The sequence below is a fragment of the Pan paniscus genome, chromosome 5 (genome assembly GCF_029289425.2).
Source record: "Pan paniscus chromosome 5, NHGRI_mPanPan1-v2.0_pri, whole genome shotgun sequence".
NCBI lineage: Eukaryota > Metazoa > Chordata > Mammalia > Primates > Hominidae > Pan > Pan paniscus.
In genome coordinates, this window is record NC_073254.2 from 81667485 (window position 1) to 81685893 (window position 18409).

The 18409-nt window shown below is 34.2% G+C and overlaps 1 protein-coding gene across 1 annotated transcript in view; it reads left to right on the top strand.

Moving 5' to 3' along the window:
* LOC117980609 (protein eyes shut homolog) overlaps nt 1-18409 on the top strand; it is a 304210-nt gene that overhangs the window by 231978 nt on the left and 53823 nt on the right. Inside the window, exons 5-6 of the mRNA XM_063605330.1 lie at nt 956-1149; nt 3724-3851. Coding sequence (XP_063461400.1) covers nt 956-1149; nt 3724-3851 — 322 coding nt within the window. The remainder of the gene's footprint in view (nt 1-955; nt 1150-3723; nt 3852-18409) is intronic.

Sequence of the window (18409 nt, forward strand, 5' to 3'; positions counted from 1 at the left end):
AATATATACAAAGAACTCACTCAAAAAATGCTCTCAATCATAAGAAAGCTGATAACACAATTTAAAAATAGTTAATAGATTTAAAAAGACATTTCATTTTTGAAGATATACAAATGATTAATACACATACCAGAAGATGCTAAAAATAATTAGTCATTAGTGAATGAAAATTGAAGCCTCAGTGAGATACCATTGTACATTTACTAGAATGAGTACAACAAAGAAAACGGACAATATCAAATGTTGGCAAGAATGTGGAGCAACATAAATCTGACACATCGCTGGTGGGAATGTTAAAATGGCACAGCTACTTTGGAAAACAGTTTAGCAGTTTCCTAAAATATTAAACATGAATTTTCCATAAAATCCAGCAATTCCATTCCGGGGAATCTTTTCAAGAAATATAAAAAAAAATTCCCTCAAATAATTGTATATGAATTCATGATTCATGAGAACCAAAAACTGAAAACAGATGTCCACTGAAGGATGAATGGATTAACAAAATGTATATATTGTGAATTACTCTTTAGCAATATAAAGTACCAACTACTGATACATGATACAACATGAAAATTCTTTAAAAAACATTGCTATGCAAAAGAAGCCAGTCACAAAAGACCACATAGTCCGTCATACCTTTCTAATGAAATGCCTGGAACTGGGCTTGGGTACAAAGATTGACTACAAAAGAGCTCTTCTTTGGGTAATGGAATTGTGCTAAAACTGTATTGTGATGATGCTTGAGTAGCTCTATACATTTGCAAAAGTTACTCTAGAATTGCAGTGAATGAATTTTATAATATATAACTTACACTGCAATACATTTGTTAAATAAAAATATTTCATAAACTCTAGAGAAATTTTCTAGAATGTTTTGCTACATATCTATGCTCATTTCTTCTTTCCTTCCTTCCTTTTCTTTTTTTTTTTCTTCCTTGTGTGTGATTTTTTTAAGGTCCATTCTGTGAGGTGTCAGCAAAACCTTGTGTTTCTCTGCTTTTTTGGAAAAGAGGAATTTGCCCAAATAGCAGTTCTGCTTATACTTATGAATGCCCAAAAGGATCTTCCAGCCAAAATGGTGAAACTGATGTCAGTGAGTTTTCATTAGTACCATGTCAGAATGGTACTGACTGCATCAAAATATCAAATGTAAGTCTCAATCTAACATATAAGTGAGTGGTTTTAAATTTTTTTACTATTACCAAGCAATTTGGAAAGAATAAATAATTAGAATCCTTATTAAGGTAGTTTAATTGTTAAACTCAGACGAACAAGAACGGTCTACTTATTTTAATTTTTCCCATTTATATAGGAAAAAACTTTGCTCTTCCATCAGTATTTTCTCTTTTAAAAGAATATAAATTTGTACACTCTTCATTTTTACTTATTGCTTTTTTTCATCTTTTAGTTATTCAATATTGTTATACTTTAACTTTTCAATTTAACATTTAAATAAATAAGAGTAGGAAATATTTCATTAGCTCTTCTCACAAATTACTGTCTTTTCATTTTAGATTCATATTTGTCATTTATTCTTTAAAGAACCTTAAGAGATTATTTTTCCAACCTCCTAAACTTTTTGTTACTAACACTCTGAAAAGGAAATTTTTTTCCCCTGGAGAATTGTCCATTTTATCAAAAAAAATTGCTGAACTTTTGCTGAGAAGAATTAGTTACATTATATAGAACATAACACACAGATAAAAGTTTATAGAAGAACATTTTTTACTCCACCTGAAATTTCTTCTACAATATGCAAATATTTGTTACCAATGTACCATATACTAGCCCCAAATATTTGGAGATACAAGGGCAAAGAGCAATAATACATGCTTCTTCTAAAAATCAAGGAAACTATTATTGTAGTAAGCAGACTATGTATGCCCCTCATCCTCCACCAAAAAATAAAATAAAAATAAAATAAATAAATATGTCCATGCACTAATCCTGGGAATATGTGCATGTGTTATGTTACCCAGCAAGAGGAAATTAAGATCGCAGATGGAATAAAGGCTGCTAATCAGCTGATGTTATCTTGGATTATTTGGGTGGATCCAGTGTAATCACAAGGGTCCTTTAAAGTGGAAGAGAGAGATGGAAGAATCAGAGTCAAAGGGGGATTTGATGATGTAATGAGGCTGGTTTTAAAGACGGAGGAAGGGACCATAAATGAAAAAATGAATGCATCCTCTAGAATAAGCTAGAAAAGTCAGGGGAACATTTTCCTGTAGAGCCTACAGAAGGGACACAGCAGACATCTTGGTTTTAGCCTTCTGAAACTTTTCAGACTTATGACCTCTGGAACTCTAAGATAATGATTTTTTGTTGTTGTTGTTGCTTCAAGCTACTAAGTTTGTAAGAATTTGCTATTTAAATAAAAAGTTGTTATATAAATAGAAAACTAATACAATAATCTATCAAGAACTATTAATAGTATCATTTAAAATGTTTTGCTTTTAAAGTTGACAATAATGAACAATTGAACACATTCTATAACTTTACTAGTTAAAAGAATCTTAATATAAGAAGCGACTTTTAATGGATGTATGCTTAACTATTAATTCATAGAAGTACTTTAATTCTATTTTGCTTCTCTATTATTCATTATTTATATTCTCTATTTAATATTCTCATTATTTAATATTCTCTATTATTCATTAGAAGAATTATTTTGTAGATAAATTACTTGGAAAATTGTACATGTTATCATTTGTACTGCTACCATGTATGAGGTTGGACAAGCTATATACCTCTTTCAACGTTAGTTTTGGGTTAAATTAAATAAATTTTGATTGGATTCCATGAGAATAAAAAAAATCATCAATTTTAAGTATACGGGCTTTTTACCTTGGAATCTTAATAAATCTTATTGTTCAGATAAATATGATAATGAAAATGATGGTAATGATGATGATGTTGATGATAAGGATAACAAAGAAAAAAGAGAGGAAAAAATAAGGAGGACAGCAAGAGGAAGAAATATGATGACTAGGTTGTATTTTGAATGCAGGTGAAATTAACTTTTGCCCAGCAAATTTAATTTCATTTTATTTTTACCTGCCCATGGATGCATGGACTTGTTTCAGGTGCCAATGGTTTATTTTCTATGCATAGTCACCCCAAAACTTGGTGGCTTAAAATAATTGTTTTATTATTATCTCTTATGGTACTGTGAGCTGACTTGTCTCAGCTAGGATATTGTTTAGAGTCCCTCTGAGGTTGCCATCGGAAAGTGACTAGACTTGGACTTCATCTTGAAGGTTTTCTTATTCATATGTCTGGTAGTAAATGTTGGCTGTTAGCTTGGCCCAGAACTGGGCCTATTAGCCACAATCCTAAACATGATTTCTCCATGTGGCCTGCGCTTCCTGAGAGCATGGTGGCTGGGTTCAAAGAGCAAGCATTCTAAGATAATTAGATAGAATCTATATGGCCTTTAAAGCATCCTTGTCTCCATGATCACAATCTTGCTTACATTCAAGAGGAAGGGAATATAGTTGCTAACTCTTAATAGAGGAGCTTTGATTTCACATAGCAGGAAGAGTGTGTGAGATGGGAGATGGTGTTGTGACATTTTGGAAAATAGAATCTGCCAGATTGCTGACAGATAATTTCTACTCCAAGTTCATGAAAATAATTTTAACCCTTCTCCAGGTAAGAACCCATTCATTACCTTTGAAATATCCAAAATACTTTGTAAAAATTTTTTTAAATCTTTCCTAGGATGTTATGTGCATCTGTTCACCAATATTTACAGATTTGCTTTGTAAGAGCATTCAAACATCATGTGAGTCATTTCCTTTGAGGAATAACGCTACATGTAAGAAATGTGAGAAAGATTATCCTTGCAGGTATAACTAATTTTCTGTTTATTTTTAATACAAAATACATGGTTTTTAAATCACGTGAACAAAAATATAATGATGTTCTGGTTTTAATCCTAACTTATACTTAATGGTATATAATATTCTATTTGAAGTTAAAGTAAATTTTTTTGCATGTTTTGGGTTAATTGTTGTGGTATTAATTTAAAATAAATATTGAGAAATTCTCAAGCATAATTTAGGTATACGGTTATCAAAAAATATTTTGTTTCATAATGGAGGTTTTAATATAATCAAATAATAATTGAAGGTCTAGAAAGAAAAGAGAGATATATGTCTCCATAGTATTATTTCTGTTATACATATATAACGTTGAAATATTTTAAAATAATAGAATATTTCTTCCTGTATTTCACAAACCTCAGCAGATAGATATTAGTTAGGGTCTTTAGGCAGACTTTTAGGAATTCATTCTTTCTTTAAGTAAAAATTTGCCACAGATTACTCATTTATAAATGGCAGAAGTGACCCAAATATCTGGGCGTATAATTTAGTCAATTTTAAATAGCTTTATAGACATTTTCTCACATCATTAAGAAATACAATTTATACTCTTCACACTTGCCTGACTTTTATCTGGCTGCTTAAAGTAAATTCTGTTGGGCATTATTGAAAAGCAGTAAGTAGCCTCAAAATTTTAGAATATTCATAAAGGCAGAAAATTAACATGTGGGGTACAGAATAGCCTTGGAACACACTGAAAAGAAACTTAGAATATGCATCCACTTCACACTGTACGATACTTTAATCTATTTCAAAGGAATCCAAATTTAAAGGTTTTTTTAAAATTAACCTTTTGAAATGTGACTTTTTCAAAAGAAGTGACAATAAACCTTATCATTATATCAAGATATTGAAAACTCTAACCCATTCCGTCAAATTTTTGCATGCCTTCAATCGTATATTAATTCATCAATAAACCTGAATGTTATCCCTTTAAAAATATTTACTTTTAATTTACAATTCTATTTCTATGCCTCAATGTGCTAGTAGATTAGTGAATGTACTTAGAAAAGTGATCAACTTAAAAAAAAAAAACCAAATACATCTCCTCCCCAAACATAAAACTGACTGATTAAAAAAAATTGCTAACTCTGACTCAGGTGAAATAATGGAGATATAATAAATATTAATTAAGTATGAAGTTGAAAAAAATGACAGGAAATTAATCTTGAAATCTATTTTTCTGTTCTCATATGAGTCAAAGAATATCAGTGAATATAATAATAAAAATAAAAACGACTTGACTTCAATGCTTTTATGTTAAGGATTTATCTGTGTGTTACTAACTTATGAGGTATGTTTTCCTAGGTCAGTGACTCTAACACTTTGAAATTAGAACTTCTTGAAGAGCTAAAGTGCAAATGGTTGTTCTTTGTCTCTAGTGTTTATAATTTAATAGATCTGGGATGAGGATTGCAAATGTACATTTCCAATCAAGTCGTAAGTGATGCTGATGGTCCTGATCTGGAGACACCATACTTTGAGAACTATTAGTCAAGATGAGCTTGGCCTTAAACAGCTTCAATGAGGGAAATTGTCTTATACCTTCCAACTAGTTTAACTACTCTTTTCTACTGAAGTTTTACTCTTCTGAATTTGGGAGAAAAAAAAATGTGTTAAGGTGAAAAGGAGTCAAATGTGGAAAGGAGAAGAATAGAGTGATTATAATGATATTAGTTTCCCTACCTGAACATATGCTATAGATCTAAATTTATATGGGTAGATGAGAGAGAAACTGAAACAAAATTACCTCCCTGAGAAAGACAGTGAAACATTGGTTATGGAAATTTTTATTTGGTACCTAGTAACTTAAAGCAATACAGTTAGAAAGAAATTAATTTTCTCCAGTAGTTAAAAATCAGAAAATTCCTTACCACCTAGAAGACTGAAAGCTTTAGATGTCTATGGGAAGTTAGCATAAAAATGTTATTATTATGAGCAGAAAGAGTTGTAAAGTATCAAAAGGGGCAATGCTGGGAGCAGGTAGCACACAAGTAGAGTCTGATAGGAAAGGAAAAGGAATAATTGATGTCTTGGAGGTATCAGACAGATAGAATACAACTTTGGTGACTCTCTTAAATTATAGAAGAATGGTTTGATTGTTTATGTGAATACTTTGGAAAATGATTTGAAAATAAAATGGAGTTTGTGAAATACAGCAACTGCAAAAAAAAGAAACAAATATTTTAAAAAGGATACTTGAACATTATTTGGGTGGCGGTTTAGCCATCCAAATACTAGGAATTCCTAGAGAATTCCTCTCACTCTTCTCCAGCATTACTGCTTTCCGTCTACAAAAGTGAAATAACTTTTTTACCCCCTACTTGCTTGTTTGGCCCTAGAAGGTAAATTTTTTCAAGGTATATTTGGCACTTTTGCATGTTGATACTTGAACCATTTGGAAGAAAGTCTGCACTTAAGATTAACAGTGAAACTCCTACCAGAGGTTTTAAAGGGAAATGAAAGTCACACTCTACAGTAACACTAAGAAACTGTATTGCAGCATGTAATTGTGCAACTGGAGGTCATTTTGCAACCATGAAGTCCAGCAAGGAGACAAAGCCAAAACAGATATAGAGCTGAAAGGATTAAAAGGAGAGCCAGAACAATGATCAAATTCTTTATGAAGAAAGAACTACCTATAGACAGTTTAACAATATGAGCCAATAATTCCCTGCATTGGTTTAGTCTGTTTGAGTTAGCATTATGTTATTTACCACTGAAAACTTTCCATGTAAATATACTGAAATTCTTTACAAACCACTGAGTTAGATTGCTCACATATTTTAAATGGTTAATCTTCAGCCATACAAGTAGTTTTATTGCTCACTCAATTATTAGTTATCTACTAAAAGAAAATCAAATATTTCTGTAATATTGCTGAGTACTCTATGAAAATGATTTTGAATTACTATGAAATTCTACTCTACTGTAAGATATTCAAGAAGAATGTGTTTTATTCATGACTGTATTTGTAAATTATTTTACTGTGCTATGTATAGAATATTTTCTAACTAATTTATTTGATTCATTATATAATTTGTTTATAATAATTATTTTGGATCTTACTGATTGAAATGGAAGGTCTTGACTTGGGCGGTGATATGAAAAGACTAATTTGTTTAATTTAAAGAATATTTATATATTTTTCAGAAACTTTCCTACTCTAAGTAAAACTCTTCTGCAACCATAAAAAAGGCCAAAAAAAATTAAAAAGAAAAAAGCTCTTTTCGTTAGAAACTTACATTCCAGTAGGCAGATACTGCTTTAAATGATCACTCTGAGTCAATTTTATTAAATAGAGCGTTGGTGTATGTTCCCAAGGGAAGGGAGACCAGCTAGAAAGCTACTATGAGTATGTAGCCCAGAGTTGGTGGTGACTGACACTGCCATCAAGATGACTCGCGATGATGGTAATTAAGGATCAGATCTGGAATATATTTCTAAGAATAGTTCAATCTTTTGCTGAAGGATTAGATGTGAGGTAACAGAAATAAGTCAAGGGTAACTCTAAGGTTGTTTGCTTAATTGAAAGGTTGGGAAATAAACCTTAACTGTTTTCTAATACCATTTCCAAAATGGAAAAATCTGTAGAAAGAAGGGCCTGGTTGGCAGGAGTGGAAAACAAGATGTCAGTTTTGAACATGTTAGACAAGACACCTAATAGAGCCAAGTAGAGATATTGAAGTAGATATCAAGTATGTTTCCATTTTAGAGAAGCTATCAGGGCTAAATATATAAATTTGGAAGCCAGTGCCAGAGACATGACATTTAAAACCAGGAAACTCGCTGTGCAGAAACCTTTTAGTTTAATTATATTCCATTTTTGTCTATTTTTGTTTTGTTGCATTTCCTTTTGAGAACTTAGTCATTAATTCTTTGCCTAGGCCAATGTCTGGAAGAGTTTCTCCTAGTTTTTTTTTCTAGGATTTTTAAAATGACAGGTCTTATGTTTAAGTTTCTAACCTAACTTGAGTTAATTTTTGAATATGGTAAAAGATAGGGGTCTAGTTTTATTCTTCTGCATATAATTCTTTATTTTTCCCAGCACTATTTATTGAATAGGATATTCTTTCCCCAATGTATATTTTTGTTGACTTTTTCAAAGATCAATTTGTTGTAGGTATGTGGTTCTCTATTCTGTTTCATTAATCTATGTGTCTATTTTTATATATCAATACCATGCTGTTTTGGTTACTATAACCTTTTAGTATAATTTTAAGTCAACAGAGTAAACAGACAAACTATAGAATAGGAGAAACATTTTCAAGGAAAACATACATCAAAAGGCTAGTATTCAGAATCTACCAGAAACTCAAACACCTCTGCAAGGAAAAAATCAAATAACCCCACTAAAAAGTCAGCAAAAGGCATGAACAAATATTTTTTAAAAGAAGATATAAAAGCAGTCAACAAACATATAAAAAATGCTCAACATCTTTAATCATCAGATAAATACAAATTAAAACCACAGTGAGATGCCATTTTACACCAATCAGAATGGTTATTACTAAAAAGTCAAGAAACAGCAGATGTTGGCAAGGATGCAGAGAGAAGGGTATGCTTACACACTGTTGATAGAAAAATAAATTAGTACATCTCTATGGAAAACAGTATGAAGATTTCTCAAAGAGCTAAAAATAGAACTACCATTTTATCCAGCAATGCTACTACTGGATATCTAGCCAAAAGAAAAGGAATCATTATATCAAAATAGCACCTGCACTTATATGTTTATCACAGTACAATTCACAATAGCAAAGTCATGGAATCAGCCTAAGTGTCCATCAATGGATGACTGGATTAAAAACATGATACACACACACACACACACACACACACACACCATGAAATACAACTTAGCCACCCAAAATAATAAAATCATGTCTTTGCAGTAGCATGGATGGAACTGGAGACCATTATCATAAGTGAAATGACTCGGAACCAGAAAGTAAAAAACCTAATCTTTTCGCTTATAAGTGGGAACTAGACAATGGGTACACACTGACATACAGGGCAAAATAATAGATATTGGAGACTCTAAAAGGTGGGATGGTGGGAGAGGGTGTAAGAATGAAATATGAACTATCGGGTAAAATGTTCACTATTCGGGTTATGGGTACACTAAAAGCCCAGACTTCACTGCTATGTAATATACCCATGTTAAAATAACAAAAAACAAGCAAACAAACAAAAAACTGCACTTGTAGTCTCTAAATGTAAAATAAATAAATAAATAAATAAATAAAAGAGGTTAGCTTAGAAAAAAATAAAAAATACAACAGGAAACTCAATGAAATTACCTCACATTGAACCCAGATAGGAACAAGAGAAGGTTTTCGAATGAGACTTGGTACACTCATATTTGAGGGAGTTAATGGATTAGAACATGAGATTTAAAAGGACTCCGTGAGTTAAGATGATAAAAATACAGACAATTATTAGAGAAGCTAATAAACTGGCAACTAAGGAAACTTCAAAGTAGTTTATATTTAGATAGTAGTAGAAATGGGTTGGGATATAGGGCACAAGCAGAAGAGTTAGCTTAGATAGGATGGCAGATGTTAAATGAATTGTCATAGAAGGAAAAATAGAATAGGTTGCTTTGAATGTGTGGTTGTTGAATCATTTGGAAAGTGTCTTCTGATGGCTCTGTTACTCAAGTGAAATAAGCAGCAATGTCTAATGAAATAGTAATCCAAGTGAGTATGAGGAAAGTAGAGTATTACTGATATGCTACAGCATCTCCTTGAAGTTAGTGAACATGAATTTAAAGTAAGTTCAGCCTGCAATAATATGTGTCAATCTCAAACCAGGTGTAATTTACTCATATGCCCATCAGAAATAGCTAGGGTGTTGAATTAAAGTAGGGTTGAGCTTTATCAGGCTATGACAATGGAGGGGAAAGAGTGATTTAAGGGTGTATGCAATTAGTGATTATAGAAGTAAAAGGTGTAATCTAATTCACACAAGGAGGCAATAGAGAATATGATGGGGATGACAGACACTGAAGGTTGGTAGGGTCAATGGATCGTGGGATGGAATAAACGTTGGGGGAGAAAAGGACTACAAGGAGTAAATTAGAAAGAGAAATGAGGCCGTGCATAAAATATAAAATACTTAACATTAAGATTATGTAAGTTAACATTGAGAAGATGACATAGTTATATATTATGGTAGTATAGAGCATACTAGAGTAGGAGTAGGTTGTAGAGTTAGAGGGAAGATTCAGATCTTTGAGTTGAGACAGTATGCTCCTAGGAGATGCTAATGTTGCAAATAAATAAACTTTGCAGATATTGAAATAATGAAGGCACTTAGGTGTTCTCCATGCCTTGGCTATTGTGATAAAGAGGATGTGATGTGTTTGCATGTGTATGTATGTAATATTACACAGCCACATAAAGAAGGAAATTTTGTCATCTGCGACAGCATGGATGAATGTTGATGGCATTATGCTTAGTGAAATGAATCAGCCAGATAAAGACAAACACTGTATCATCTAACTAATATGTAAAATTTTTAAAAGTCAAAGTCATAGAAACAGAATACTGGTTTTCAGGCAATTGGGACTGAGAGAAATGCGGGGGTGTTCAAAGGGTTATAATATTGTATATTTCAGTAGAGTTAGAAGGGAGAACTTGAAATGTTTCCAAGACATAGAAATGGTAAATACTTGAAGTGATGGATGCCCTAAATCTGACTTGATTATCACACATTCTCAGCATGAAACAAAACATCACGTGTATCTCATAAATATGTACAAACAGTAGTTATCAATAAAAAAATAAAGGCAAAAAAGATGAATAACTTCTGGGGAATTAATGTTCAAGGTAATGACTATAGCTAAAAATGATGCATTGCATTCTTGAAATTTGCTAAGAGAATAGATCTTACCTGCTATCCCCCACACGTACAAATGATAACTGTGCAAGGTGACAGATATGTTAACTAAGGATAATCGTTTCACAATATATAATATACCAAGTCATTATCACACTTTACACTTTAAATTTGTACAACTTTGTCAATTATGCTTCGATAAAGTTGGAAAAAAATAGCAAAGTAAGGTTGAGATTGCTGGGCTCAGTGGCTCAAGCCTGTAATCCCAGCACTTTGGGAGGCTGAGGCAGGAGGACCACCTGAGGTTGGGAGTTCAAGACCAGCTTGACCAACATGGAGAAACCCCGTCTCTACTAAAAATACAAAATTAGCTGGGCATGGTGGTGCATGCCTTTAATCCTAGCTACTTGGGAGGCTGAGGCAGAAGAATCAATAGAATCTGGGAGGCAGAGGTTGCAGTGAGCTAAGATCGCGCCATTGCACTCCAGCCTGGGCCACAAGAGTGAAACTCTGTCTCAAAACAGACAGACAAACAAATAAAGTAAGGTTGGGATTACATTAGAGAAAGATATAACATGTCAGAGGTTAAATGTTAAAGAATTAGAGGGGATGCTCAGGAAGGTTGACTATGACTATGACAAGGAGAAGATATGGGTAGCATGGTTTGATGGCATCATCTTGAAATAAGTAAAGCTTTTAAGGAAGAGGACGGGACATGAGGAAAAGATGAAGACAACTATATAACATGTAGACATTGAGCTGTGAGAGAAGAGGGAGAAAGAATAACCACCACTTGAGAGTTTACAGTCAAAAGAAAGAGATTCCTAAGAAGAATATGAAAGAAGTGTACAGAGCTGCTTGGGGGAAAAGAACCACACAGTGAAGGATGACTTGGAAACCACTGGCTTCCTGGGATATCTGAGGTAATGGTAATAAGGGATTAATTTTAATGGCCTCAAAGGTAGATCATGGTGGGTTGATTGTGAGAGTTGGCATAAAGTTAATAGTGCTGGGTTCTGTCAGAAGCTCACAGAGCTGGATAGACATTTGGAAATTTCTCCAAAGGCAGTGCTACAGCTACAAGACTCTGTGCTGCACTTCACTTACACAGGTGGCAGTGTCCACGGCGCTACAGGACACAGCTCCAGTGATGCTTCCTAGGGTCTCTGATCACCTCTTGGATGGAGGTTCATGGGTAGAGAAGGGAAACTCATTGTGACCTGACATGTAGATTTCTGAATTCTCCACCATACTTCCCACTTTTGTAGAGTGGAAAGTGTTTATTCACCAAAATCACTTAATGGCTTTGAAGATTATCATGAACTACATTATTAATATTGCCATTTTGCATACACACACACACACACACACACGTGCGCACGCGCGCACACACACACACACTAATTTTTACTGAATGCAATGACTCCAATATTCTCAACATATCAGGAGGATCAAATTTTTACTATTTAGAGTAAAATGAGGAAATGAGCCAGGAAATAAAGTTTCGTTAAACCAGCTGGTGTCTTTCTCATAAAAATTTTTCAAGTCTGAAAATCAACTATTTAACCAAATTAATCGGGAGAAAACTTTGTAAAATATGCCACTGACTAAATATTAGAGAAATATGAATACTATGTTTTTAAAAATCAGAAATGTTGTGATATAGAGAATTTTGCTTTCTAAGCCTTTTATTTTCTCCTCCAAAATTCTGAGATATTTCAACAATAATGATATTCTCTTTTATATTCTCAGCTTATTGTGTTTTTTTTTTCTGTTTTCTACTCACTGGATTTAGATTATTATAACTTACACTACTTAAATTTCGATTTGATGTATTAACATAACTTCCCCCACCCCCATCCCCAAGTCAGTTTCAGCATTTATTTTATTTGGCTTGTGATAAATCTCACCATATCAGTCATGGGTAAAGTTAAGGTTTTCAGTTTATGTCACAAATATAACTAAGGTTTTCAGTTTATGTCACAAATATAACTAACTAAGTATGCACTGTGACTATGAAATAAGACACTGCATTTGCAGAAATGCATAGGTTGACATATTTCAACATATAATAAAATTATATTTTCTTATTAATTTTGAAAAATGATTTTAAAAATAGCAATCATATATTTGCATGAGGAATGTATTAATTAATGGAATGCTTCCACTTGGTCACTCAATAATTTTCAACAGGAAAGCTTAATCTTTTGGAGTTAATTATCTCAAAAGCTGGGCTGCTACATTTTTCTTTGCTTGAAATCAATAGTCACATTTATAAGGCTATTTTTTAAATTATACTTTAAGTTTTAGGGTACATGTGCACAATGTGCAGGTTAGTTACATATGTATACATGTGCCATGCTGGTGCGCTGCACCCACTAACTCATCATCTAGCATTAGGTATATCTCCCAATGCTATCCCTCCCCCCTCCCCCCACCCCACAACAGTCCCCAGAGTGTGATGTTCCCCTTCCTGTGTCCATGTGTTCTCATTGTTCAATTCCCACCTATGAGTGAGAAGATACGGTGTTTGGTTTTTTGTTCTTGTGATGATTTCCAATTTCATCCATGTCTCTACACAGGACATGAACTCATCATTTTTTATGGCTGCATAGTATTCCATGGTGTATATGTGACACGTTTTCTTAATCCAGTCTATCATTGTTGGACATTTGGGTTGGTTCCAAGTCTTTGCTATTGTGAATAATGCCGCAATAAACATATGTGTGCATGTGTCTTTATAGCAGCATGATTTATAATCCTTTGGGTATATACCCAGTAATGGGATGGCTGGGTCAAATGGTATTTCTAGTTCTAGATCCCTGAGGAATCGCCACACTGACTTCCACAATGGTTGAACTAGTTTACAGTCCCACCAACAGTGTAAAAGTGTTCCTATTTCTCCACATCCTCTCTACCACCTGTTGTTTCCTGACTTTTTAATGATTGCCATTCTAACTGGTGTGAGATGGTATCTCATTGTGGTTTTGATTTGCATTTCTCTGATGGCTAGTGATGGTGAGCATTTTTTCATGTGTCTTTTGCCTGCATAAATGTCTTCTTTTGAGAAGTCTCTGTTCATATCCTTTGCCCACTTTTTGATGGGGTTGTTTGTTGTTTTCTTGTAAATTTGTTTGAGTTCATTGTAGATTCTGGATATTAGCCCTTTGTCAGATGAGCAGATTGCGAAAATTTTCTCCCATTTTGTCGGTTGCCTGTTCACTCTGATGGTAGTTTCTTTGGCTGTGCAGAAGCTCTTTAGCTTAATTAGATCCCATTTGTCAATTTTGGCTTTTGTTGCCATTGCTTTTGGTGTTTTAGACATGAAGTCCTTGCCCATGCCTATGTCCTGAATGGTAATGCCTATGTTTTCTTCTAGGGTTTTATGGTTTTAGGTCTAACGTTTAAGTCTTTAATCCATCTTGAATTGATTTTTGTATAAGGTGTAAGGAAGGGATCCAGTTTCAGCTTTCTACATATGGCTAGCCAGTTTCCCCAGCACCATTTATTAAATAGGGAATCCTTTCCCCATTGCTTGTTTTTCTCAGGTTTGTCAAAGATCAGATAGTTGTAGATATGTGGCGTTATTTCTGAGGGCTCTGTTCTGTTCCATTGATCTATATCTCTGTTTTGGTACCAGTACCATGCTGTTTTGGTTACTATAGCCTTGTAGTATAGTTTGAAGTCAGGTAGCATGATGCCTCCAGCTTTGTTCTTTTGGCTTAGGATTGACTTGGTGATGCGGGCTCTTTTTTGGTTCCATATGAACTTTAAAGTAGTTTTTTCCAATTCTGTGAAGAAAGTCATTGGTAGCTTGATGGGTATGGCATTGAATCTGTAAATTACCTTGGGCAGTATGGCCATTTTCACAATATTGATTCTTCCTATCCATGAGCATGGAATATTCTTCCATTTTTTTGTATCCTCTTTTATTTCCTTGAGCAGTGGTTTGTAGTTCTCCTTGAAGAGGTCCTTCACATCCCTTGTAAGTTGGATTCCTAGGTATTTTATTCTCTTTGAAGCAATTGTGAATGGGAGTTCACTCATGATTTGGCTCTCTGTTTGTCTGTTGTTGGTGTATAAGAATGCTTGTGATTTTTGTACATTGATTTTGTATCCTGAGACTTTGCTGAAGTTGCTTATCAGCTTAAGGAGATTTTGGGCTGAGACAGTGGGGTTTTCTTGAATCAATCATTCTGAAATTTAACATAGGGAAAAGTTTTTTAAAGTCTAAACATAGTTTTTAACTTCAGTTTCTGGTCATAAACTATATAACTATTAAAAATATCTAGGACATTGTTGCCATTTTCTCATCAAGAGTAGCTTTTGCTACTATTAGTACAACTTTACATTCTGCAATATTGTTATAGGGGACAGGAGGTATCCTGTAATCTGGCCCCCTAAATGCCCCATTTAAGAACATATGTTCTCATCAGTATAAACTTTCTTCCTTCCTTCAATGTATTAATTTCCATATAAAAAATAGTAAGTTAGTACAGACATGTGCAGATAAAATTTGAATCAACATCATGAAATCTTTAAGTCTTCCTGGCATACCTGATTAAAGGAATCTTAGCCCCATAATGCTTTGCACAACCTCCAATATTTCTTAATATCCAGTATTCTTCCACTGTGCCCTCTGTATCTCATTTTGTCCGCAGAATATTTTCCAAGTATCCACAATGTATTTTCTTTTTCTTTATTTTTTTATTTTTTAGAGACGGGGTCTCATGTTTTCACCCAGGCTGGCATGTAGTGTTGTGAACCAAGCTCATGTCAGTCTCAACCTCCTGGGCTCAAGCAATCCTCTCACCTCAGCCTCCCAAGTAACCGAGTAGCTGGGGCTATTCACCTGGCTAATTTTTTGAAAAAAAGAAATTGTGGATATGGGGTCTTACTATGTTGCCCAGGCTGGTCTGGAACTCTTGGAGTCAAGCAATCCTCCTGCCTCAGCCTCCGAAAGTGCTGGGATTACAGATATAAGCCACCACACCCAGCCCACAATATTTTTTCTACACTTTCTTTCTTTTTCTCACTGAAACCTGAGGACAGTTTTTCTTGTAGCCTTCTGAGTTGGTCACTATTCATTCTTCTACAGTTGTGTACCACAGACAGTGAAGTGTATAGACAGTGTTGCCCTTGTTGCCATATTCAGGCCATTTTTTCCCTTCTCCTTCTGAAAACCCTAGCCAGCAGCTGTATCTTCTCTCTCTCTCTGACTCTCTCTCCCCCTCCCCCTCTCCCTCGCTCCTTTTCTAGTAGCTTTTCTCTCAGTTTCTGCTTATCCTTTACTAAATGTTTTAGCATCTAGCTTGCTGACCTTTTCTTTATCACCACTGTGGTCATATTTTTTGATAACTTTGGTATCCCTCTTGGAAATCCACTCACTCTGGTTGTTTAAATTTTTTGATAATTATTTTGCTAATTTCCCCCTCTCCTTCACCTCAGTCCATCTCCCATGGTCTTATCCTATAAGTTATCATGCCTTTAATTGCACACCCTGAAATACCTTTAATTTAAATTCTTTCACTCTCTGATCCCCACTTCCTGTATTTCAAGTTCACTCACTCATGTACTGTAATGACAAAATTTCATAAATTTTTAAAAAAGCAACAGGACCTCCAATTATATGACTACATTTGACATTCCTGTGTCTAGTATCCCCTGCAGGTCCCCATTTTCTTTTAAAAAACATACTTACACATCCACTTTCAAATTCCTTGATTCTCTTTTTCTATGTTCCATTGACCTGAAAACATCAAACCTGTTTAATTCTCATCCTACCATTAAACTCTTGTCCATTTTATATATATCTAATATAGCAGCTCAAACTTAATGTATTCCAAATTCATAATTGATTACTGAGCCCTGGACAAAGCTTCTTTTCTGCCAGTATTCGTTTACATTACTCTTTGATTTCTTCTTTTCTCTCTTTTGACACGTCTTGTCCATCAACAAATCCTTTAAACTCTCCCATAACTACGTATCATGGATATGAACACTTTTATCATTAGGAATGTTAACACCCTTGTTCAAGCCAAATTCTCAGCTGGAACATTTCAATAGCTTCCCTCTTGACCTCATTGTTTTGAACCTTCATTCAGGTACATGTCAAATAGTGAATGGAAGTCTCATCAAAAAAGCTAATATTTTGGCGGAGATTTGAATGATGTGAGGGAATGTGCAGCTGTCTAAGGAAGAGTGTTCATGGCAGAAGGAGTACCTATTGCAAAATCCTTGGCCTATTCAGACCCTATCCATGCATGAGTCCAGACTAACTGCTCTGGAGAAAGCAAGGGAAGTAGCAGCAATGAAGTTAGAAGAGAAACCAGAATCTGGGGCAGCTTTAGATCATGAATGCCTTTGTAACGTCCTTCATTTTCACTCTAAGTACAATGGCAAGTATTGCAGTGTTGCTGGCAAATGAGTTACTTTATTTGGTTTATATTTTTGAATTGTTGTGTGACTGTTGTTTTGAAAGGAAACTGTACAGACACAAGGGCACATGCAAAGAGACCTGTTAATAAGCTATTATAGTAATTACAGTATAGCAAACTGGGTAGGACAGTGACTTAGATTAGAATTGGAGAGAGGGCATAATAAGAAGGGGTTGGATTGTGGATGTATATTTAAGATGGAGTCAATACAATGTTTCTTTAGAGCGGATTGAATGAGAAAGAAAAAGAACAAATATATTGGCTCCATAGTTTTTGACCTGAGCAACTAGAAAACAGATTGTGATTATTTTAGATGCTGAAAGTTACAGGTAAAGTAACTGCAAAATAGTTTGCTTGTTTATCATTTTTTATCCACAAAAAAAGAATATATATGTTTTAAAATCATGTTATTCCTCTGCCAATGCCATTCAGGGGGTTCCCGTACATTAATAAAACCTAAAGGATTTAAAATGCTTACAAGGTGAGCCATATTTTCCTCCTGCCTATCTCTCTGCCACCATCTCCTACTAAGTCACCACTTTGGTCTTTGAGATGTTTCCTGAATATCTCAAGGACCTCTTGCTTCAATCCTCGGTATTTGCCGTTCCCTTTTCTGAAGTGCACATTTCCCAGAAAGCACAGTAGCAATTTGTACACTTCCTTCAGCCATTCACTCAAATATTATCTCCTCAAAGATGTCTTTCCTGTTGATCCTGACACAGCCTGGAAATACCTAATCTCAATTTCTCCCTCCACTTTTATCGGATTTAATTTATTAATTATATAGCACCTCTCCCTATCTGTCATTATACTCATGTATTTATAATTTTCTCTCCCTTCCCCATAAACGAATGTATAATAAGGCAGAGGAGTTGCTGTTTTAATAGGTTTAATACTAGCTTTCTATATTCTAGGATAGAGGTATAGCATGTTAATTTTACTTATCAAATATGGATGGTTTTGTCTAAGATTCTTATTTTCATCTTTAAATAACTTTTACATCTGAATTATTTGCTTTCCGAAATCCAGGCAGTGACCTTGTTGCTCAGTTTATGCTTAAAAGATAAATTCGTCATATGAAGTAGTCCATAGGTCTGGACATTTGTCTATGCCCACAAAAGTCACAGTATGTAAGCATGCAATAGTATTGCAAATATTCTATTATAAGAATAAATCTTAATTTACTTCGAAGGGTTTTTTGCCCAAGTAGCGGAACAGGTTCAATGACAGCATTGAAACTGA